A 26,040-nucleotide genomic window follows, 5' to 3' on the forward strand; every position below is an offset into this window, starting at 1 on the left:
AAATGAAAATTCAGTTTTTTCAGCAAGCGACACTGTTGTGCAATGAAGTAGGAATTAGGCTTAATGTAGAACACATTTAAAGGAGCGCTTATTACATCACCAAGCAATGTAAGTTGGCAGAACACCGCAAGGTCATTCAGGTGAATGGGAAACATTTAGCAGGCTATATAATTAAATGTATAGCCCCCTTGGACATGTTTTAGCCTTTGAAACATTCCCATGGTTCCACATTTACACTAGCCTATGGCCTCGGATATAATATTTCATTTAAAGGGGGGTGATTAGAGGAAATACTGCCAAGGCAATACCGGTATACATTATAATGATAAAACGTTTCCTGTCGTCCATTTGTCGGAGAGTCAAGTCGTTTTCTCTGTCCTTTTCTTCATACTGTAGCTCTAGCTCTAGCTTTCTTTTTAAATGTTCAACTTCCTGTATTGACATTATAAACACATCATTGCATTGAAAGCATTTGAAATAATGAATTAAGATATTGAATAGATTGCACATTGCACATAAGAAATTAAATATAAAATGACAATAACAAAATAACTAAGTGAAGTGATTATAAGAGCCCGTTTTCACAGAGTCAAATTTTGGATTTTTTTTCAAAAAATACGGCAATTTGGAATTTCACGCCATGTGAAAACGGCCACTTATTTTGTGTGCCGGAAGTTTTGGCGTCCGAAATGTTACGGCAAACTACCTAGTAATTTTTGCTGAAAGTACCGTGAGAATACAAATTTCCCTACAGTGAAAACGCAATAACGCATACCGTGATTTTTGACGTTTTTTTTACAAGCAGGTGCGTAAGGAGCCAATAATAACAGTTAAAGCATTGTATTTGCGATTGAAAACGAAATCTGAATGTGAATGGGATATACAGTAGAAATAAAATACAGCTTCACCTTGAATTAGGGGATTATATGTTTGGCTAGAGTAGAGTCGCATTGTGACCATGGCTGGCTGCCTGCGAGTGCAATGATTTCTCAACGGCAGCTCCTTTCCTCTTCCTCTGCTATCTGCGGAGGGACTGAGAGAGTTCAGAAAGAAACAAGCTTCTCTTCTCAACAAGGTGCATCATTAGTTTCTCGTCGTTGTGTGATGATTAAAAGTCTTTTGAGCAGCGAGCGAGTCCACAGCTAATCTAAAGCACACAGGTGCAACACGTTGCATTAGATCCTTTCTCAACCTTATGTGTTGTTTTTGCATGAAGAATATTGTTACAGTACTTCACTGCCAGGAGACAGTTTGCTGCCAATATGACAGTCAACATAGTTGAAGGACACAAGCCACATGGTTCCACAACCTAGCAAACAGGTGATGATAGGAGTTGATTAATGGGTTCTCTCTCTCCTCATAGGATAACATTGGTGACCAACCTGAAAATATAATTTGTTTCTTAAGGACCTGGAGAGATGGAGAGAATCCTATTACTAAATTGACACTATATAGCAATGATTACTATCTGAGTGTAGAGTGTGAGTAAGTGGTCAGCTTATTAGCCATAAAGCACTGTAACTTCTTCTTTCGTGTATCATCGTCCTTGATGATCGGTTGCCGACATTTTAGACGCCTTAGGGCGTCTTCCTGGTTTATATTAAGTCGTGAATTAATTTTCTCCATTGACTTTAATTAAAAATTTTACTTTTCCCAAATGTGGTAATGTGGTATGTCTGACATCATAAACCACATGATGCAGTATGTCCACATATGGGCATTCCAACATTTGGGCTTAATATTAATGACATCATGGATCTCCATATTTGGGCTTAAAAGGGACAAGGACGGAATGGTTAGCACCGCTGACTTCAATTCAAATTTTAACTTTTCTCAAATACAGAGATGTATGACATCATAGATGTCTGACATCATAGATGTCTGACATCATAGACCACATGAGACATACACAGTATGTCCATATATGGGCATTCCAAGATTTGGGCTTAATATTGATGACATCATGGATCTTCTCCATATATGGTCATAAAAGGGACAATTGGTTAACACAGCTCGAATAAGGACAAGGACTGACAGATAAAGAGATATTTGCAAGTGTGACTTGCCTCAAGGCAACCACACTCTAGTTTTGTTTAATAATGAATACATATTATTGTCACCATCAGCCAGCCAGGCATATTTTATAACTATGTAAAGCTCTTTGGAATAAATGCACCATTTACCACTTATAACATTACAATATATCCAACCAACTTCTCAGTTATTTCTGATGTCCTTCGTAACGGGGGCAGTGCTTATAACTGGAAGTTGAGTCATTCTTTTGAAAATGCAAAGGCATTTATCTTGTGCTAAATGCCAACTGTGAACTAAAGGACTTCAACTTGACTTCTCTGTCGGTGCAATTACCTCGACAGCTGGATTGACATTCAAGGCCCTTTCACAGAGCGGCAGGAATGATGGTGTTTTTCCAGGTTGGGTGCAAGGAAAAACAAGAGAAGTCGCGATTTACGATAGTATCGCGATAATCAAAATATCCCCAACATCCTTTATCCTGGGGCGGAACATTTGCCAAAAAATAGCAGATCTACAAGCTCACAAAGCGTCACGTTGTGAGCTTGTAGATCTGCTATTTCTTGGCAAAGAGATTTGTTAGAGTGAAAAGAAGTATCAAGTACGTATATTATAAGTACATTTTACCAATAGAGGGTTTAAATGGTACCGGATATGCAGCTCTGCAAATAAAAGGTGAATTGATCCCAGTGCATGACGGAGGACGATTTCACAATATGATTATCGTGATAAACGATAATGCCCACGTTACCCAAAGCGATTGTAGCCCATCGTACTGTAGCTCACACATGGTCGTAGAGACCAAGCCACGACGGTCATGTTCCCGGGTTTACATGGGTTCGGGCAGAGCAAATTATTTAGCTCCCTACAACTACACCATCATTCAGATTTCACAAACAAAGTGCTTAAAGGGATAAGAAACCCCGCCTCTAATTTGTTTTATGGGATTTCAGAACATGAAAAGATTTCTAAAATGTAGGCGTGGTTATCTGCCGTTGTGGGGGGAGGGGGCGGAGTAATGCGTCTTCTGTCAGAGAGAGACAGACCGAAGCTGTCAGCAGTGGGCACTTGTTGCTTTTCCATTTCAGAAACATTTTTTAAAACCAGCCATTGGAGGTGTAAAAAGTATAAAGATTCGGCAACTCCATGTTCTGTAACCAATTAAAATGTGCAGGTATTTTACAAACAAGCTGCCTGAGCTTTTATCCATGGACACACTTTCTCCAGCTCTGGACCACGGAACCAGTGAAGAATGGACACTAGGCTAGCGCTATAGCTATTTGCTGTGTAGTGTGTGTGTGTGTGTGTGTGTGTCGTGACAATGCGCGCGCGCACACACAACGTCCACACACACGAAAACTAGCAGATCTACAAGCTCACAACGCGTCGCGGGGCGTCGCTTTCGCGACGCGTTGTGAGCTTGTATATCTGCTATGTAGCTATGTAGCCTAGCTAACAGCCGTTGCAGCAGCAGCTTCTCATGTAAACACGTTGGTTTCGGCTCTACGGCTATTAGCTAGGCTACATACATAGCCGATATACAAGCTCACAACGCGTCGCTTTCGCGACGCGTTGTGAGCTTGTAGATCTGCTATTTTTCGTGTGTGGACGTTGTGTGTGTGCGTGCACTGTCACGGCACGCACGCACGCACGCACGCACACACACACAGGCTACACTACACAGAAAATAACACAGGCACCACACAGTGAGTGTAACTGTCTGTCGACAGAGCCTGCTCTTCTCTCTGGCTGAAACAAGCATACAGTGAAACCACGCCCCCCCTTGATACGACTCTGTAAAACAAACGTTAATATTAATTAGATATGCCTACGTCACATTACACAATAGAACAGTGATAGCTAATATTTAATGAGTGGCGCCAAAGATTTCTTTTTGACCTAGAAAGTGGAAGTACACAGAAATAGCTACAGAGACAGCAGAAAGCTCTGAATCCCCAAGCCTATGGGCAAATTGAACCATATCACTGCTCCCTATCACAAGTGACTCATTGATATAATATATATTTATAGAAAAAGTGATTTTGTGTTTCATGGACCTTTAATAACGTCTCACACCTGTCTAAATACGGTACATTCTATAATTACCCGTATCCTCCGTGTTCTTTAATAAGAAGCCTTTTTATCCAATCACTGTCTGTTTATCTCGATGGGGTTGGTGCGCATGGGGAACGCCAGGAAAGAACGTACAGTACCTGGGTGTCGTGTTTCCATCACTGCCACTGATGTCCTTTGGTCATGGGAATCAGGGCTCGAGATTACAATATTCACTGTACAATAAAATATGTTTTTGGGACAAACATGAATCTCCACTGGGACACGTTGGGACCAGGGGCGTCAATTGAGTATGGCAGGGGTATGCAGCTGCCATACCCTGGGTCCAGGGGGAAAATAAAAGTTACTTTTAAATATAAATCCATGAATGTCTCTTTGTCTATCTGTGCTGGTTATTATGTTGTTAAATTACAGTAAAATGACTACAAATGAAAAATGTAACAAAATGGTCACTTTAATTTATAATTATATTCTCCACACTTTTATTCCCTCCATCTTGACAAGATGGTATATTCCCAGGTTCCGTAGGTCAGCTGCACAGGTGCAATGCATTATTGTTAATTGTGGCACGTTTACTAACCTGCCAAGTTTAGCTGCACTTGAACAACCGTTCCAGGCTGCCATATCCAGCCCAAGAAACCGTAGAAACGGGTGGAAAAAATCAAATGTAATTCTTAAAATAAATGTATCATGCCTGTTGCTAAGGTGCCATACCTGAGCTTTTTCTGAACTGACGCCACTGGTTGGGACAAAGATTTCTCCCAATTGTACATATCACTGTCAATGATGGTGCACACATTTTGTAACGTGACACCGCCACACAAATTCCGTTAAATATTCATGTTCATAGAATGCTTAACAAGTTACCGCAGGTGCAGTACTGGTCCTTCCCACAGGACTTGCTCAATTTAAGAGGACTAGACCTTACCCGTTCGAAGATATGTGCTCCAAAATATGTGCAGAGTGTGGGTTGTGGGGAAAGTTACTGTAACTGGTGTGTGCGTATGGCGATGTATGCGCTTGCTCCACATAGTTTTTTCATACCCGTTGGAAGATGAGACACATCAAACGCACCCGGTGAAAGTGTGTGTGTGTGTGAGAGAGAGAGAGAGAGAGAGAGAGAGAGAGAGAGAGAGAGAGAGAGAGAGAGAGAGAGAGAGAGAGTATTCCTAACTGTGAGAGAGGGATGTGTGTGTGTGTGGGGCTACAGATCCCATGGTCTGGAGGAACGGACCGTAACCCTGGCAACAGACAGCAGAGTTCAACAGAAGTGGTTAAGAAAACGCTAATAAACAGCTTTAATTTGGGAGAAATGAAATTCGGGCTCCGTCACCGTTGGTATAATGCTAATGGCCAATACCATGTGAACTTTGGGATCAGTTGCTGAAGCGAGTGAATAGATAAACGTAGATAAGCGTGAGCGTTAGAGCGTGAGTTAGAGTGTGAGTTAGAGTGTGAGTTTGCTCCTTTATTAGTAGGATAAACAGCAGAAAAGGATGGAGTACAGACAGACAGAACTGTCAAACTGTGAACTGCACTCAACACCAGTACATTACACAGCCGTGAGTCACCACATAAGCGCAAACAAAAATACAGAATAAGCAAAATACAGAGGGAAAAAAACAAGACAGTCGATGAATATGTGCATTTTAAGTTAGTTATGAACATGAAAGACTGTCAATTATGATAAATATACAGAGAGGATTATTGTGTTTATGTTCATCTTTAATTTCATTTTGTACACCATATGCCCTCCTGTACCTTTCACTAGCAAATCCTTATCCAAAAGGTAGTTTAAAAAGTAATTTTCTTCTTCTTTAAGTAAGAGTGGTTAGAGACCTTGGACCATACTGTTTATAAACAGATTTTTGGTATAGTTCTGCTGTTGCTAATCCTCCATTTGACTTCAAGATATCATGGGGTATGTAAATGATAGGGATTCAGTGGGGTTGTTTGGAATTCTTGGCAGTCACTTTTTTTTACAAATAATAGAGATAATATTCTCACATTCTCAGTGAATGTTTTAGTCCCAGTGTATCATCTCAGTCGATACTGTGTACTTCTCCCTTATTCAAGTGAATGGCTGTCAACAGCAATTACTCCCAGCAACACATCGGCAGTGATCTCTGCCATGTTTCATCAAGGCATTCCAAAGCGTCATGCTTTTTGTGTGTCATCCCGGTAGACGAGCACAATAAGGCACTGAACCATCAGTGACCTTTAATCTTTGTGTGTTTATTTTGACGTCAACTTCCATGTTTATTGTCACATCAACGAGTTACAGATGTAAAAGAGTGGGATAAGAATCTATGAAATGTGTGGGAATGGAGTGTATCCAGGGCCAGGCATATATTCACAGTCATATACATAAAGTGATTGGGCCGGTGTAACAGCAATGGATTGTCATATGTAATTTATACATAAAGTGTTGTATACTGTTAGTGGCCTGGTGGCCTGGCCGTGGGAACTGTCCCTTTTTGGTGTTTTGTTTGGGTTTTGATACTGCAGTATTGCCTGCCTGGTGGCAGCGTGAACCAGAGTCCTGCAACGGGCCGGGGACCCGCGGATATACTATTATAAGTTTGCAGGTACGGGCGGTACGGGACTAAACGCGGGCAGGTGACATTTTATTGTGAAAATCAGAGAGGATTGTTTCCGTCCAAACAACGTCACCTCACAGTAGCGCACACAGTGAGCAGTACAGTAGGACACACACAACAACACGGTACACAGATGTTCTTCACTGCTGCGTGGAGTACGTCCTATGTTCTCATAGCAAGGCTGGTTTAAAAGGCTATCTAAAATAACTAAGAGTGGCAACCGACATCTCTAGGCTATATACTTTCCTGCATGTAATCATTCACGGGTAACGGGTAACGGACCGATTATGGCTGGGTTGGTGAGTGTCTTTGATATGTTCTGTAGGGAGGGAAGCTCTACTCCAAAATGCGCTGAGTCGTCTGCTCCATCTGCTGTTGTGTTCTGCTGTCGAGGGTGGTGCAGGTCCCATAACGGGCAGTGATGCACCTCACAAGGATGATAGATCATCCAGTAGATAGATCATGCAGTGGATGCGGGGACTGTCTGAGGCACTGTTGAGCCTTTTTTAACCATGTGTGTGGTGTGTGTGTAGCCCAAATGAGGTCTTCGGCGTCGGTGATGTGCATGCCAAGGAACTTGAAGTCACTGACCCTTTACCACCATGACGCTACCAACATACTGTAGTTGGGGGCGGGGGCGTGCTCTCATCTCTGCTTCTTCTAGTCGACTATCAGCTGTTGTTCTTAACTTTGAGAGCAAGGTTGTTCTCATGACGTCATTGTGTCAGTGAACTGATCACGTCCTTGATGTCATTGAGGATGCTGGAGCTGTGACTAGACACATATAGTCAGTATAGATGAGAGGACTCGTTGTGCCGCCCTGAGGGGCTCCTGTCCTGTGGTCAGTGAGTGAATCTGTATGTGATTTTGATTATTGTGTTGAATGCTGAGATGTAGTCCCCTCCAGGTGAGAAAGGGATGTGTGTAGTAGAGCCATAGTCATAGCATTAGCCATAGCCATAGCCATACAGGAATCAGGATCTGTTTTGACGATATACAAATTGCCCTGAGTCTCAAACAGCACTTTCTGACAATTGAGGTGATGGTGACAGGTCTCCAGCTGTTTAGGGCATGTTACCTTGGAGTGCAAGGAGACAGACAAAATAGTGGACATCTTGAAGCCCTCATGGGGGAACAGCTCGCCTGGGAGAGGGAGGTTGCAATCTCCACACCAGCTACTGTTATGACAGTAGGGACTGAGACCCCTATTTTGACTTTGCGCCATGCTACATTGTCTTAACTTTCGCCGTGGGGGAGTATCCAGCACACTCCTATCTACAGGACAGAAAAATGCCTGTAGCGCCTATCTCAAGTATGTGTCTGTTTCACAATTAGCCTTCCTGCTCACGTGGCTGTGTGTGTGTGTGTGTGTGTGTGTGTGTGTGTGTGTGTGTGTGTGTGTGTGTGTGTGTGTGTGTGTGTGTGCGTGCGTGCGTGCGTGCGTGCGTGTATCTTTTGATTGAGCACCTAGGGAAGGGTCAGAGGTTAAGTAGTGGGATTGGTCATTAGTAAAAACTACTCAATAGTCCCACAGGAAACACTAAACACTCCTCTCAAATGATACTAAAGAAAATACATATTAGTATGGAAATCACAAATTACATTGTCTTTTTTTTACCATCGTCGTAGAACATTTACAAATACATAATGTTTGTCGAACCACCAGACTAACCGATTCTGGTAAACATGTCAGACTTAACATTAAAATCCATGTCATGCTCTTCTTTTTGCTGTTTGTTCCAAATGCTTTCCAAGAAACCCAAACAGAAAGAAACCCCATGCATTTCCCTTTACAGCTTTTTCTTTTACACTTTAAGAAGGAGGGGGGGGGGGGGGGGGGTGGACAGTGCAATCTGTTGTTGTTCCATCTCTATATTGATCCGGTTTGTGGACCGTGTGACCTGCAGATTGGATTACGACCTGGACCTATTCCAACGTGAAGGAAGAATAGCTAATGTTATGTTGTGTTTGTAGGCAGCTTAGATAGCTAGAGACAGTGTGATCCATGCTAACTTCATATAGAAAGTCACTGGAGAGAGATGTCACAATGAAAGATAATATGATTTAAAGTAGACAGATTACCCACAAAGGAATTTAACATGGCTTCCTTCCGTGTCTTGGAGGTGTTTAAAGCCCTTTGCACACAGACACGTTTTTTTCGCACAGAAAAAACAGACTATTTCATTTTTTTAAAGAAAACAATGATTCTCTATGACCTCATGCACACCGGCTCCGAATTTGCCATGCGGCAGGTGGCTGCGGCTGTGCGTTTTTTCCCCCGATCGAACCCAGTTCGATTCGTGCGTCTTGTCGCATGCGGTGAAAACTCATTGACTCCTTTTATGACTTCTTTTTGGATCCGCAGCGTGGATTCCGCACAGCCTTGCACACCAAATCCAATGCGTTTTAATCAAGCAGCAAACGGAAAGAAACGCAACGGTCCTCCTGTGTACAAAGCCCTTTAGTCTCAGCAAATTTTCTATGGTTATATTTCATGTGTACATTCATGAAATATAACCATAGAAAACCCTCCAGCCTCCCTGATAAAGATATACTTTGAGATATACTCATGTCACAGCTACGTACACGTATATGTTGCTTATAGTGTGCTCAAGTCATGTAACAATGTGACTTCATTGCTATACAGTAAGTAAGTGATGTGAAGTGACATCAGCAATAATTAAGATTATGGGAATCGCATTCATCAATCATCATTATGGCGCTTCACCACAAATGGGTAGGCTATCTTTATGGTAGACCTGGCACTTCTATTTTGTTACATATTCAGTAGTTTAGGGTGCATTCATGTCACCGTTGAGTTCTGCTTCATGTTGACAGTGAGGCTCTACTACAGTATGCTGCCATACAGTATGCTTGTTGATAGTGACTTTCACCATGGATTATCATAGTTTACCAACAATACCACATATTCAAAGAATGTTGGAATGCACATCGTATGAGGTTTGGGCCACTGAAGACACTTAAAGAATGATGAGTAGCCACACACTCATAGCTCCGATACTCATAGCTCCGATGCAACAATGTATAGAGACACAAGCAATCAGGGCATCCCTGACAAAGCCTAGCCATTGTTTCGTTTCGTTTTTAGTTTATTGTTTTCTCAATAGATTGTTGCACTGGAAATACAACTCATTACACTATTTTATGATGTGAATTATTATATACAGTGCAGTGTGATGGTGTGGTCATATAGATCTCATTTGGCTGGTCTGAGCGGAGGACAGTTTACACCAACGTTAAATGTCTGATATTGGGACTGCTTATCTAATGCAATGTTTCTCAACCTGGAGTCAAGTACAGTACAATTCATACACAAAACAAGAATTTGACAGAACGTTACACAGTGCAAAAAGACTGCAAGGCATAGACCATACTTCATTAGAAAGGCCACCTCCCATGTGGCATTCACTTACTATACTGTAGTAACACCTTTGTGAGACACTTGTTAAGTGGCTCACCATGGAATTTTGAGGAGAATCTATGTGTCTAAAGTAGTTTTGTGTAAAGGATAAATTATGTTATCTTTTGCAGTTATTCTGGTAATGTTAAGAAGTTACTGAAAAGAACTGAAAAATTAAAATGACAGCAGATTGTTAGTTACTGACTAGTTTATTGATTTATTAATAGTTATTTATTAAGAAAAAGGCAGTCTACTAACAGTGTGGACTCTCTGTCCAATCTTTAGCTATCGACAGTAAGCAGTTTGTGAACAGAGCCTCATAAATCACGATGTGGTGCTGAGTGGTGAAGCTGCCCTAAACAGACTAGCTCTGCTTGTGTGCATGTCCTATAGTGTGGTGACGGTGTGCACCTCATTTGACTCGGCGATGCGTTGTGAGATTGTAGATCTGCTATTTTCAGCACGTGCGTGACGTGACACCATTGTATGACAATTAATAAATGTAAGCATTATGACCGGAGTTGGTTCTGTTCTGTTTTGTGATGTCATGCATGTAGAGGCTATGAGCTCTGTGATCTCTACTTTTGAGGATCTTCAATACTAAAAAAGGTCCTTGCAAACTGCTAAACGCTAAATATTGGGGCGAATTTCGGAGCAGTGTAGTCTTGTGTCCTTCCAGAGCCAACATATCGTCGCTGTCTGGTGGAAACCTTGTACGTCCAAAACCGCTTGTATTTATCATTTTAAAAATCACACCAGTGTGAACTGAGCGGTGGTGTCCATTAATTTCAAGGCTGTGTTTGTGTGTGTGCATGCGTGCTTGCGTGCATGCATGCATGTACATTTCAAGGCTGCTCAACAGCACCTCAGCACCTGGTCACCCGGCGGTAATGCAGGCCAGGCTACAGACACACACGCATAGACGGCTACACACACGGTCACGCTAAGGAGACAGTGTGACCACCACTCAAGAATGATTTAAAATAGTGAAAATAGGCGATCTGCAAGCGTTGTGTGCTTGTAAATCTTCTATTTTCTTTTGTGCGACACTTTTGTATGACGAAGTAGTGCTTAAATTTACGGAAAAAAAACATAGCGATTTGAAATTTGGACATACTGTACAAGGTTTCCACCCGACAACGTCGATATGTTCTGTCTTCCTTCGTTCTATACTTCTTGTACAGTTCCTAATGAATAAGCACCCATAAGGTTTATTTACTCAGGGTCGACATCTCCATTCATCTTTTTTGTGACCTTTGACTAAAGTTCAGGGTTCATGGGTCACTCACGGCTGTCCAGTAGGGTTTTTGCCGCTGATTAATGTCTTAAAGGGACTACACCATGAATTTTTTTTCTTGTTTTTTGGTCTTCCCAGTGTCTCTTCCAGCCCAAAAAACCTAATTCATTAACTCTAAGCCTTGCCTTTCATTTCAGTGATTTTCTGAATGGGCGTGTCTGAACGGTAGTCTTTTGAAATCGGCCCCATTCTATGTCACAGGGGGCTCATTTCCGATTGGGCCCCCTCAAGAAGGGGGCGGTACTTTTTAGGAGGCTATATTCTATTGAGACTATATATGAGGTGGAACCATGAGGTAAAGTGGTGCTAAAATTGGAATGATACAGAGAAGATTACGATTGACTCTACATGGTTCTCATCGTGGTTCTCTAATATTCTCTGTATCGTTCCAATTTTAGCCCAGAGACAGCGCCCCGTTGCCAACAAAGGGCATTTTGGTATTGCATCTGAAACGGCTTGGAATTAGAGACAACATGACATTTCAATATCCGTGTGGTTGTTTAGGCTAAAACCTGCGTATTATGGACCAACATTTATATAAAATATATATTTTGAATACGCATGGTGGGGCCCCTTTAAAAAGCAGTTTTCTTCCTCCTCTGGCTTATTATATGCGTCTCTCATTGTCATTCTTGTTCCCTCTGTTCCTTCACCAACCTCTGTCTCTCCTTCATAATTTCACAATGTTCCACATTCCTCCTGCCTGTTCCTGTGCTACAGTATGTCCCCTCTGAGTCCTCCTCTCCATCACTTCACTTGCTCCCAGGGGCGTCACAAGGGGGGGGGGATCTACAAGCTGCGAGCTTGTAGATCTGCTATTTTTTGAAAAGTCGTGAAAATTTAAATGCAAGTCTTTGAATATATGTATGTTTTAACTCAGATCTTGTTTCTGTGGGGGTCCCTGACTTGAGATGGGGGTCTGTGGCCAAATATATATCATTTTGGGGGTCCTTCACATGAAAAGGTTTGAGCACCACTAACATAGAAACATAGGTTCCCCCCCCCCCCCCCAAAAAAAAAAACCAACATATATATTTGAAGACAAATTGTCTTCAAATATGGCTCACAGCGCGGCACTCTGTGCCGCGCTGTGAGCTTGTATATCTGCTATTTTTCAATAGTTAAAGCACAAAATAATGCGTAATAATGCGTTCCCACTTCCCAGTCTAAATGGGTTAAAGACCCTCTCCCTATGAAGAACATTCATGGGGGGCCCGCAGTGAATCCTCGTACCCAGGGCCCAGAATTTGGTGCGACACACCTGCTTGCTCCTTCCATTCACCTCATCTGTCCACTCCTGTCCTTCTCATCAGTGGTGGAAAAAGTACTCACATGTCTTACTCAAGTGAAAGCATCAATACTGCAATATATAAATACTCTCTGTTACTAGTACAATTTACAATTTAGGCATTTGGCAAGTAAAAGTACAGGATTTTAAAATGCAGTTGAGTAAAAGTATGAAAGTGTTGGCATCAAAATGCACTTAAAGTACCGAAAGTAAAAGTACAAAATGTTTGAAAATAGCAGATCTACAAGCTCACAAAGGGTCACGATACGACGTGCTGTGAGCTTGTAGATGGGCTCCTATTTTCAAATAGCCACGGTATAAAATGGGGCTAAAGTGATTTATGTATGTCTTATAATATTATAATTTATATCTGCAAAGTAACTAGTAGTCTAGTATCTAAAGTTTTCAAATAAATGTAGTGGAGTAAAAGTACAATATTTGGATCTGAGATGTAGTGGAGTAGAAGTAAAAGCTTTGGAAATTGGTAATACTCAAGTAAAGTTCAAATAACTCAAAAGTGTGCTTAAAAGTGCAGTACTTAAGTAAATATACTTTGATACTTTACACCACCGCAGCTAATCTCCGGGTTCTCAACTCTCTCCGCACTACACTCTTCCATGCTTCATCTCACCTCTGCCCTCTCTCCCAGCCAGTGGTGTCAGTTCAGCAAAAGCTAAGGTATGGCAACATGACTGGTGTCTTGCACGCGCATAAATGCGTGCGTGCAAGACACCAGTCATGTTGCCATACCTTAGCAACAGGCATGATGAATTTACCATTTTATTTTTCCCCCTGTTGTCAATACCATACCTTGCCATATCCAGTTGACACCTCTGCTCCCAGCCCACTTTCCTCTCCGTCTCCCCCATTTCTTCTTCATCACTCCCTCGTCAACACTGCTCCGTTCGATTTGAACTCCTTCTCTCTGTGTCACTTGCTCGGTCACCTCCGATTTACCCATCTCTATCTCATTGCACCCAAACCACCCTTTACACCTCTCTCTCTCTCTCTCTCTCTCTCTCTCTCTCTCTCTCTCTCTCTCTCTCTCTCTCTCTCTCTCTCTCTATCCCCCTCTCGCTCTCTCCCTCCCCCGTCCTCTCCATCTTCCGGTCTGAAACTTGTCTGTATTATGAGCAACGTTGATTGTATTAAGTGTCTGCCAAACGGCGGATAATTCAATGAGTCACACTGAGATGGCACAGTTATAATCCACTTAATGAAACCAATACAGTATATTGATATGTTCTGTCTTTTTGTCTATCCCTCCCTGTTCTTCTCTCCGTGTTTTCCTCTTGTCTTGTCTTGTCTACCTGCCTGCCTGTCTGTCTGTCTGTCTGTCTGTCTGTCTGTCTGTTTGTCTGTCTGTCTGTCTGTCTGTCTGTCTGTCTGTCTGTCTGTCTGTCTGTCTGTCTCTGCCTGCCTACTTTTCATTCATATTTATATATCCCTCTCTCTTCCTCTCTTTCTCTCTACTGTGCTTTCTGTAGGGTGTTGATGGAGAGGCATTCGAATGACAGCCGGGACAGTGGTCATCACTGGAGGAATTCTAGCTACAGTCATCTTATTGTGTATCATTGCAATACTGTGCTATTGTAGGCTGCAGGTAAGAGGTCTTCCTCTACTTTTCTTACTAATGTTTCTCTTTCTATCCGTTATCCATCATCACAAGTATTAAGCATAAGCAGGGTGTATACTGTACCTCCAATTATGTCAGGGCTTTAACACCACAGTTAGGAATACAAGCGCAGTCACAAAAGGTGACTTTTTATGCTTCTTAAGGAAGAAGAAAATGACCATGTTTGAGAATTTGGCATTTCCTCATGCTCAGTCTGCAATGGATATCCCTTTTGATTGTATTTTTGCTGAACATTCAGGTACATTAGTTATAACCTTCTATTCCTACAAAGAATTGGGTTCTATATTTGAATTGGAAGCTTCAACAGCTCTTTGGTATGCTTCGTCTGTTCTGCAAGTTGTCAAAATGCAGATATGACCTTGCTCTGGTAGATCTGGTAAAATGTGTGCCTATCTGGGACATCTTGTCAGGTGCTGTGTGGAATGAAAAAATACTAAATGGCATCATACTGGAATAGAATGTCAATGAGAAAATATACTTGGTTCACAGAGGCATTTTTCAGTATGTTGATAATATAGTGTATGAGTTTGTTAGCATGGAATCCAGACTGAGTCGCTTTGTTCAGCGTTTTTTCCTTTGCTTTTGCATATACCAGGGGTCTTCAACAGGGGGTCCGGGACCCCTAGGGGTCCTCAGAGTTACTACAGGGGGTCCTCCAAATCTTTGTGTGGTAGAAAGTTTTTTTTCTAACGTCCATATTCTGAGAACTTTAGCCGAGAATAGCTGATCTACAAGCTCACAATGCCTCGCAGCGTGTAGAGGAAAAAGAGCAGACTAAGTACAGAGTGAAAGGTCAAGTAAGTGTTGACGATTCAAGTGGTTAAATCTGAAAACACACATTGACATGAATCCAACTGATGATTCTGATGATTGTGCTGTCAAACCATGAAACTATATGGAATCTATGAAAAGTTTGTGGGGTCCCTGCTTCATCTCTCTCTCAACTAAGGGGTCCCTGGCCTGAACACGTTGAAGACCCCTGGCATATACTGTAACTTAGATAAAGAACATTATCTACATACCATTTTCTCTGCTTTCAGCCTAGAGCTTTTACAGTAACGGCAGAATTCCACCATTGTGCTCAAACAAATTCTGTTTAAAACTTTTAGTAGGCCAATTACATCTACATGTGTTGTTGTTAATAGTAAATCTACTGTTTAAGAAAGAGAAAAACACACGTCATATATACTAGTTACAGTATATATGTTACATATTCTTCATTAATTATAATGTATCAATGGGATTTATCATTTCATGAATAAATCAATCTGCCAAATGCTTGCTGTTCCTGTATCGTTGTTGAGACAATAACGCAGCTTTTGACATCTCATGATAACAAATGCCTGCCCTGTCCCTAACTTTGTCTTTGTCTTTATTCCTCTCCCTCTATCCTTTGTCTTCACATTTGCCTCTCTTCTCCTCTCCCCTATCTCCTGCACACTCTGGTTTTCCTTCTTTATTTTCTTCCCCGTCATTCCGCCTCCTGCCTCTTCTTCCCCTCCCCTGTATCTCCGTTCCATCGTCCTTCTCACCCGTCTCTCCTTCCTCACCGACTCATTGTCATGTACGGCCCTTCTCCTTTCCCCTTCACCCGTAGTATTATTGCTGCAAGAAGGAAGAGTCCGAGTCGGAGGAGGAGGAGCCCGACTTCGCCGTCACGTCCCGCCTCCCGCCGGTCCACTCCAATCACAACATTGTGGCAGCTTCTGCCGCCGCCTCCGCCGTCCCCAATGGCCCTGTCCTTTTCTCCACCCCTCCCCTGGCCAGGAAACTGACACGGTCGCAGACGTTCTGTCCGTCCTGCACGCACTATGAGCTGCCGTTCTACCTCCAGCCCCCGCAGCCTCAACTCCACCACCAGCCAGAGGGGTTGAGGAATGGGGGCGAGCGGATCAGCTATCGCAGCGTCCAGCAGCAGGACCTGGACCTGCCCGTGCCCCTGGAACTAACCAGTTACCGAAAGCACAACCTTCCCCGGTCAGCCACCATGAGGGACATGTTCGCCCGCAGCTGCAGTATCAGCACTGATGTTTAGCCGTTGGAAGGTTGGGCAGATTTGAACTGACGTGACAATGGACGGGCTATAACTAAGAGCTGGGCCTGGAGCTGGGTGTAGCTTTTCTTATCTTACCCAGTGTGTACCGGCCTGTTCTGGTCTGGTCTGCTCTGGTTCTTCTGACATTGGAACTCACTTGGCACTCAGGACAGATCCATCAATTATGCTCAGTGTTTAAAGGTCATTTCATAACAACACAAGCTCCTAAATCTGTTTTGTTTTGAACTGTTCTCTTTTTTACCAAAAAGAGAGAGCGAGCGAGGAACACAAAACCTTTTCAGATTTGACAAACTTTGTGGAGCCCTACTTGGCCCAAAGACCCATGCGCTACCCACCATGTTAAAATGACATATCTGCAAAATATTTTCTTATACCATGGCTGCTGAAAATAGAACATGTGTCCCTTTCATGTTACTGGAGGATCTGTCTTTTCCCCTCTCCGTGGAATATTCATATTATGGAATTTAACTGAGTACCAACTGGAGAACTGGAGATGGATGGGGGGAGGTACAGTGGATTGTGGGACTTCATCTTGTAGCTCTCAACTGTTGATGTTTTAGCTAAACTTATCTAAGGCCATTAGAACATAAAGGGCTCACAGAGGATGGAAGTTCCTAGTTATTTCCAACATCCTTTCATAGAGTTGCGCCAAGAGGCTTTGTCTAAGCGCGGGATGACAGCATAGCCTCTGCCATGCTACAAGCCAAGACCACACTGTTCTTGGCTTGACCAAAGGTGCCAAAGGGGACTAGTTGCTAGCATTTGCGTGTGTTTCCTTAACACACTGTTTGGCGCTGGAGCAATTGTTAAACTAGAATTCTGATTATATACAAAGAAAACATACAAGGAAGAAACCCAAATCCAGGTTGCAATAACATTTCACACTCACACACACATGCACGCACGCACACACACGCACACACACACACACACACACACACACACACACACACACACACACACACACACACACACACACACACACACACACACACACACACACACACACACACACGTAATTATAAGATTTATATATGTGCTAAAGGGTGGGGGAAGGGTATTATAGACAACGTGCCAATTTATGCCAAGCGAGTACTAAGAGTTGAGAGTTGGCCTAACCTAAACGATGAAACCTAAACGTGTCTGCAGCTGCTTTGTAAAGGTTTGTTTTACTCTGAGATGATTTTGTTATTACTGATTATTATTATTAGAACACGTTGCAGAATTGCAATATGTTTCTACAGTAACACCTTTACCTTTAATATGCTCTTTTTCAGGTTGTCAAATCTTCACCCCATCCCATTTATTGATTTCAATTAAGGCTCACCTATGGATATTTAACAGGACAACATGGCATAAACCACTTGCTGAACTGAGGAATATAACCTTTGCTCCAGGTAGTAACCGGGTCATTAAAGCCCCCTTGTTTTATTTATTCGATTATTTATTTATTTATATTTGATCTGAACGCGGCTAACATGCCCGGAGGCGGTGCTGGCTGATGTTTTTTTTCTGCCAGGAAGGGAAGTGGCTACATTTTATACCCATAGGCCACACGTTTAATGAGCAAAATTATTTATTGCCTAGATTTAATCAGAGGGAAGGTTGGTGGAAGGATGAGGGGCATGAAGCCGACTGGCCCTGTTGTGGGTTATTGTCCATCTCAGATACATATGGGTTGTGGATTCTGTCTTGCCTTCTCTCTCTCTCTCTCTCTCTCTCTCTCTCTCTCTCTCTCTCTCTCTCTCTCTCTCTCTCTCTCTCTTGCCTCCTCTCTCTCTCTCTCTCTCTCTCTCTCTCTCTCTCTCTCTCTCTCTCTCTCTCTGACTCTCTGCCTATCTGCCTCTGTTCAGTTGAACAACTATCATGCTTTCCCACAATGCAACAGTGACTTGTTTTTCATCTTCCTTTTGTGCTTTAATGCAGACACATATGCATAGCATACAGTACACACACACACACACACACACACACACACACACACACACACACACACACACACACACACACACACACACACACACAGTTTTTTTCTTTCTCAGTGATTTTCTTTTTCTTTTAAATAATCATTCAGTGACAGTTGCACAGGAAATTTAGTGCCATAAAGAATTATAAGAGGAATATATTAGATAATAGATATTATTATTGGTGTACTTTCAACTGCAGTGTTGCTTTTATCTTACGATATGTGGGTTATTTGCATTTGTTTATGTTCCAGCAGATTTTCAGACTAAATTACAGCGGCAATGTTTCTGTCATTGTTTCTAATGGTGTAACTAACAAACACATGGTTGCTAATAAAATGGTGTCAACATATCTTCAGTGTACATATTTTTTTTTTGGCAGAGACACATCTGGAAGAGAAAAATCTAACTTTGGATCAGCAATTGACCCAACCGAATGTTGATTTAATTATTGTACACTACAGTATCATTAATGTATTTATTACCCATTATTTTCTTCTTCTCTCCTCAGCAAACCCCTGTTGTATCGGGGATACACTCCTGCCTTCTTGCCTCTCGCCTTTTCTCAAGCTGATATTAATCTTGATATAATTGTTAACAAGTTTGATTATAAAATGTTGTTTAACCCATACTACTCTGGGAACTGAACATTAGATGAAACTTCATCAGACCTTTCCCTGTTCCCTTTTCTTTGTGAAAAGTGTTGGAAAGCAAGGCTTGCAGATTGAAACTTCTGCCCAGGCTGGCAGAGTGAAGCTGTGAGCTATAGCAGTACCTGGTACCCACAACTGCACCACACCTAAACTCACATATCATTTGCTGAGTGTTTACTTCTGAAGGTTCTGAAGGGAGAGGGTTTTGGTACCCAGCTGGATACCAGCTCAGTGGCCTTGTGGTTAGAGTGTCCGCCCTGAGACTGGGAGGTCGGGGTTTGATCCCCTGCTGGGTCGTACCAAAGACTCTGAAAAATGGGACCCTGTGCCTCCCTGCTTGGCGCTTGGCACTCAGCATCAAGGGTTGGATTGGGCCTAAGTCCCTGCGGACATACTGTACCAGAGTTATGTCCAGTGGGTGTACTTGTTTGTACACTACGCTGCCTCACGCTAAGTAAACAGGAGAGAGGCTCCTGCCCCTATGGGTAAGTCCAACTTATTTTATTATAGGTACCGAAACCCTGGCGACACCGGGCAAGCTGATAACTCAGATGCCGAAAACATTATGGAAATTGGTATGAAAAAGGTTTAAACCCAATGGAATAGAATACTAGCACTACACAAGTAAAACAAAGCTCATAGCGGTCCAGTTATTCCAGACAGAACACTCACAATGGAACTTTGTTGACATCTAGAACAGAACAATAATAATAATAATAATAATAGAACTGAATAGAATACTGAGCCCAGTAGCTGTGCTACTAGCTAGTGACTACTATCTACTGTAACATTTTAGATGGTGTGTTTATTTTCCCTACTGCTCTGCTCAGCTAGTGACCCATCTGCGATGTCACCTCAGGATGAACTGCAGGCTACATGCAACTCTACATGCAACTGTACATGCGAACGTGACAATTACAAGGACTTCTCTTCTCTGCTCTGCACACGTACATTCCCAAATGCAACTAAAGTGCACACACACATGCATGCCCCACAAACAAATGCATGCATGCATGCACACACACGCACAAGCACACACGTGCACATGCAGGAATGAAATACATGGCATGCACATTCATGTAGGCCTGTCACAATTATTACATAATAATAATAATAATCATCGTCATAATCGTTTCCATGTTGAAAAATGTTCATATATTTTCAAACATTTTCAAAAATAGTGGAATAGCCGATCTACACGATGTGTTGTGAGCTTGTAGATCGTCTATTTCCACTATCAATGTTCTGTTTAAAGTATAAGGTTGTCAAATATGTCAGTAATTTCTTTGTATATTTAGGTTATGTGTCATATCTGCCATGCTGTGCAACTTCAAAGCCTAAAAGCCAAACAGAAATGTAATTGTCATGTAAAATGTCATAATGGTGACAGCCCTACATTCATGTACAGTATAATGCACGCATTAAGTATACAGTGCACATACAGCCTCGGTGGTGCATGGTGTTTGAAGGGATCACATTACCACATGAGCCTGGAGATGAATGGCTGAACGGTGAGCTCTGCTGAGTCATTCAAGTTTCTCAGAATCACCGTCACCAAGCGGGAAGAGAACTACTTGTGGTCTAAAAGAGGATGTTTTCCTGCAGCAATACACACGTTGAACATAAATCAGAATCTACCCCTGTTCATTTTCCTTTTTTCATTTTTTTTTCAGGGAAATAAATGTGTCTGCTCGGGTGCAAGGATTCACTGCGGGCCCCCCAGTTCTACTGCCAGATTTATTATTTATTTAATGGGGCTGGTGCCAGCAAAAAGCAGCTTACCTTTGCGATGTTATAGAAAAAGATCTATTGATTATTTCCAAACATTTTTTTTTTCATTGGACCTATTATATGTGTACTTTAGCCAAGCTGGCGGCAGAGGGCAGCCTTATGCAAAGAATGAATGGGAATTGGGCCGCTCCGCTTGCCGTCCATTCAGAGCGTAGAAATGCATTTCTAGATCAGATCCACAGAAAACAGACAGGAAGTGATTTGGGACTCCATTATTGTTTATGTGCAGTGGATTTTTGAGAGCAGCGTTACGGGAGATGTTTTTACTGTACACGGCGGCGCAACCAGTTATCAGCTTACAGTCATCAAAAGTAAGTAAATGAACGAGCGTTCGTATTGGCAGCGAGCTAGGGTCAAAATTGGGGCGAACGGGAACGTCCGACGCAGTAAAAGAGTTAATGTTCTTTATAGGGGGAGGGGGTTTAGGGGGTTTAACCCATTTAGACTGGGAACGCATTATTACGCATTATTTTGTGCTTTAAACTATTGACAAATAGCAGATATACAAGCTCACAGCACGGCTGCGAGCTTGAGATCTGCTCTTTTGAAAAATCGTGAAAAAGTATTTGAAAAAGCTCTATGTTTTAACAGTAGTGTGCAAACCTTTTCATGTGAAGGACCCCCTAAAATGATATGTATTTGGCCACGGACCCCCATCTCAAAATATGTAGTTTCCAGGGACCCCCCCAGAAGCAAAATTTGAGTTACAAATGTTCACTTACAAAATACATATATTCAAAGATTTGCACACATTTTCACGACTTTTTAAAAAATAGCAGATCTACAATCTCGCAGTGAGCTTGCATATCTGCTATTTTTCAATAGCTAAAGTATAAAATAATTAAGGCCCCCTCTACCTTAGGGCCCTAGTAACTGAGTCCCACTCGCCCCCCCCCCCCACCCCCCCCCCCCCCTGTGACGCCCCTGTGTCTGCTTATCCTCAAGCACGGTGTAGAACAGTGTCTCTTCCTCCTCTTCCAAGGACAAGCCGCAATGTGTTGTTGGAAGATCACTGGAAGATTGAAGGCTAATTTTATACTTTATCGTACCATGCGCCAGAAATGGCGGATCTACTAGCTCACAGCGTGTCGGGTACCAGGCGACCTCTGCCGAGGAACTGACGGAAGAAAAGAAAAGGATGGGATACTTTGACCTTGCTCACTCACTCAACCATCTGGTAAATGTAACGGTCCATCAAGACCAAGTGCACACAACATCAACAGCTTGATCCAATGACCTCTATAAAGCCTGACTTATTCACGCCACCAAAATAGCAGATGTGTTGTGAGCTTGTGCATCTGCTATTTTGGCACTTACCGTCAGACAACCAAGTATAAATGACACTTAATCCTTGTGAACTATCCATTCCGCCTAAGCTTTTCCCCCTACACACACCCGTAGTCTGTGGAATCTGTGGATTCTTATTAGTTATCTGTACTTGAAATGTGTGGTGAACATGTGGTAGAAGTGTGTGTGTGTGTGTGTGTGTGTGTGTGTGGTGTGTGTGTGTGTGTGTGTGTGTGTGTGTGTGTGTGTGTGTGTGTGTGGTGTGTGTGTGAGTGTGAGTGTGAGTGTGTGTGTTTGTGCACATGTTTGCATGGACTGTTTGAATTATTTAGAGGCGTAATCGTCTCCAGTGCGGGCAGGCCTGGTATAGCATGGCCTGTGGTGGTGTATCGATGTTTTATGACATGTGCTTTGAATCATCCCTCTGCTATATGAGCTACGCTCGCCCCTCCAGCAATATGCACTCTCCTCTCTCTCTCACACACAATCTCTCGTTCACTCCATCTCTGCTCATACCTCACGTCTCCCATTGTCTCATCTTTGTGTCTCTCCTCCCTCTCTCTCACTCGGTCTCGCCGTGTCCTTTCTCTTGGCGTTCTTCTGCCCTTCAGCCATCTCTCTCTCATTCTCATTCATGGTGTGTGTGTGTGAGTGTGTGTGTGTGTGAGTGTGTGTGTGTGTGTGTGTGTGTGTGTGTGTGTGTGTGTGTGTGTGTGTGTGTGTGTGTGTGTGTGTGTGTGTGTGTGTGTGTGTGTGCAGGGGTGTCGCACCAAATTCTGGGCCCTGGGAACAAGGATTCACTGCAGGCCCCCATGAATGTTCTTCATAGGGGAGAGGCTTTAACCAATTTAGACGGGGAGCGCATTATTATGTTGTGCTTTTAAATATTGAAAGATAGCAGATATACAAGCACAAAAAGTCTTTGAATATTTCAATTCCTTCTAAGGTTTTTGAAAAAAAACTGAACAATTTCTTCGATGTCAGTGGTGCTCAAACTTTTTCATGTGAAGAACCCCCAAAATGACATGCATTTGGCCACGGACCCCCATATCAAAATATTTAGTTCCAGGGACCCCCAGAAGCAACATTTGAGTTACAAATGTTCGCTTAAAAATACACATATTCAAAGATTTGCACACATTTTCACGACTTTTCAAAATAGCAGATCTACAAGCTCGTAGCTTGTAGATCTGCTATTTTTCAATAGCTAAAGTATAAAATAATTCAGGCCCCTCCACCTTGGGCCCTAGTAACTCAGTCCACTCCCCCCCCCCCCCCCCCCCCCCTTAGTGACACCCCTGTGTGTGTGTGTGTGTGTGTGTGTGTGTGTGTGTGTGTGTGTGTGTGTGTGTGTGTGTGTGTGTGTGTGTGTGTGTGTGTGTGTGTGTGTGTGTGTGTGTGTGTTTATGGTCTCTGGTAGTAATTCTCCAGCAGTAGAGTTTAGATGCAGTACAGAGGAGTGGCCAGGCTGCCATGAATTATAAACATGATAGATAGGAGGCTTACTGGTCCTACTGACCAGGCACGTGCACACATAGACATCAAAGGGGGCTTGAGCCCCTGCCCTTTTATCCATCTGTAAAAAAGTGCCCTCTATCTCCAGACCATGAATGCAGTTTTTACTATGGTGAAAGAAATGCAAATGGCCTCTTTCCATGACATACCCCTAAGGCAGCATTCAAGAGAATTGCCTTGTCCATACTCTCCTGACCTTGAATGCAGCATCTTAGATTGAAATCAAGAAATTTGTAGAAGTCAAGCATCGAAAATAGCCGACCTCCAAGCTCACGACGTGTCGCAGCGCAATGCGTTGTGAGCTCGGAGGTCTGCTATTTTCGATGTTTTCACCAAAAGGCCCTTTTAGAAATGTCAGCCCCTGCCTCTCTAAGATTCTCTGCATGTCCCTGCTACTGACAATGTTAACCAGTGCCTTTGTTCCTCCTCCTCCTTTTCTTCTTCATCATCCCTCTTTTCTTTGTCTTCTTCCTTTGCTCTTCTTCATCTTCACCATCTTTTCCTTCTCCTCCTATCCTTTCCCTCTTCCCCCTTTTCCAGTCTCAGCACCCGCCACACACCTTTCATGTCCTCTTCTCCACACTTTATTAATTTCACACTTTATTAAAAAGCAAACATTAAAGTCCTGTAACGAACAGGGAGTGAGGTTAGGGAGGCAAGAATCGTCGAGATTGAGATGTGATCATACTTTGTGCCCCTGTTAAGAGCCGAGCGGCCACATTTTGGACTAACTGTAGTCGTGACAAGCTGGCTTGGCTAATGCCAACATAAAGTGTATTTCAGTAGTCAAGTCGGGTTGAGATAAAAGCATGGATAAGATGCCATGACAGATGAGATGAAATTACATTAATGTCAATCACCCCTCTAAGAACATTTATACTTTGTTGTCACCACACATATCAAACATCTTGATATCTTCAAACAACACTGTGGGTGTGGCTAATTTCAACTGGTTCACCACCCACCTGACAACCAGGCATACCTAATGAACAGGTGGGTGTGGCCACATAAAAACATGTAAAATAAATAATGTTGCTATATGTAGGCTTAGGGGCTATAGCAGGGACATGCTGGGCCCCTGATTCAGCCTGGGAAAAAAAGAGTTGGAGAGGCCCTCATTGCGCACTATAGAGAGAGATCTCTCTCTATAGCGCTGCTGCTACTCAAAGATTTGCCATTTCAGATCATGACAAGTGACAAGCCAGTGGGCCAATTACATGAGTTATATTTCGTCGTTGTCGGGTGGAAACCTTGTATATCCAAAACCGTTTGTTTTGTATTTATCATTTTAAAAATGATTTAAACTAGTGAAAACAGCCGATCTACAAGCACACAACGCCTCGCGGTGCAAGGCGTTGTGTGCTTGTAGATCGGCTGTTTTCACTACTTTTGTGCGACAGCCTTGTATGATGAAACAGGGCTTTGCTTTGCGAAAGAATTTACTAATTTGAAACTTGGAGACACAAAGGTTTCTGCCTGACAGTGACAATTTACTTTGTTGGCCGCCCAAGCCCCCAAAATGGAACGAAGGCCGACATTTTATTTTTAATTTTTCCTAATGGCCGGCCTGGACCGGCCGGGAATGAACCGGCCGTTCGGGAGTTGTCCCGCTTTTCCCAATGGCCAGCACGTCCCTGGGCTATAGCAACAACTAATGAGACACAGAGGTGGCCCCAGCATTGAAAGGTACTGTATAACAACGTATAGGTTACAACAGGTCTAAATGGGTTAATAGGACAACAAACACCCAGCAGTTCCAGGGTCAGCACACCGTGAAGAGGCTACAGGCCACATACTGTATAAATCACTCCGTCTGAGACTAAAGGGTTTGTTTGATATATAGTAACCACTTTTGGTGTTAGAGAAGAAACAAAACTGATTACAGAACTATAGCAATATAGTTCAGAAATGTCCTTGATTAATTATTATGTAATGCAGTGGTTCTCGAACTTGGGGTTGGGACCCCAAGTGGAGTCCCCAAATTATTTTGTGGGGCCCCCACTTAATGTAATTAATTTTTCTCGCTCAACGGTAAACAAACCAACATACAGTATAAAAGTTTACAGGGTATCAGCACATAAAGTCACAATTTAAGGACTTTCAAGAATTTTTAATACCAAACTGTCAAATATTAAATAAGTAAGCAAGAGGTGAACATATATTTATCTGTGGAACCGAGTCACATTAAATGTAATAACCACAATTCCAAGTGCTTGTCAGGGAGGGGGTCCCCAGTTCATATATGTTTATTTTGGGGGTCACTGCCAAAAAAGGTTTGAGAACCCCTGATGTAATGTAATGATAAACTAGAAATAGATAGAAATACTCAACTACACAAAACAGTATTGATTGTGTATAACTTTCCCATTGTTTTTCTAGAGCCTATGAAACATCATATGACAAAGAGAGACCACAATAGCATAACAGT

At 42.6% G+C, this 26,040-nt stretch overlaps 1 protein-coding gene across 1 annotated transcript; it reads left to right on the top strand.

The window, feature by feature from the left end:
- Positions 1–14,220: 14,220 nt before the first annotated feature.
- Positions 14,221–16,381, top strand: LOC308298789 (protein FAM163B-like; the record flags this gene model as incomplete). The annotated part of the gene is made up of 2 exons (XM_080742464.1): positions 14,221–14,313; positions 15,944–16,381. The coding sequence occupies 2 exons, from the start codon at positions 14,221–14,223 to the stop codon at positions 16,379–16,381; spliced, it is 531 nt and encodes a 176-aa protein (XP_080598590.1).
- Positions 16,382–26,040: the final 9,659 nt, after the last annotated feature.

This window comes from Nannobrachium achirus, assembly GCF_963921795.1.
Source record: "Nannobrachium achirus genome assembly, chromosome: 15".
In the NCBI taxonomy this organism is placed as follows: Eukaryota; Metazoa; Chordata; class Actinopteri; order Myctophiformes; family Myctophidae; genus Nannobrachium; species Nannobrachium achirus.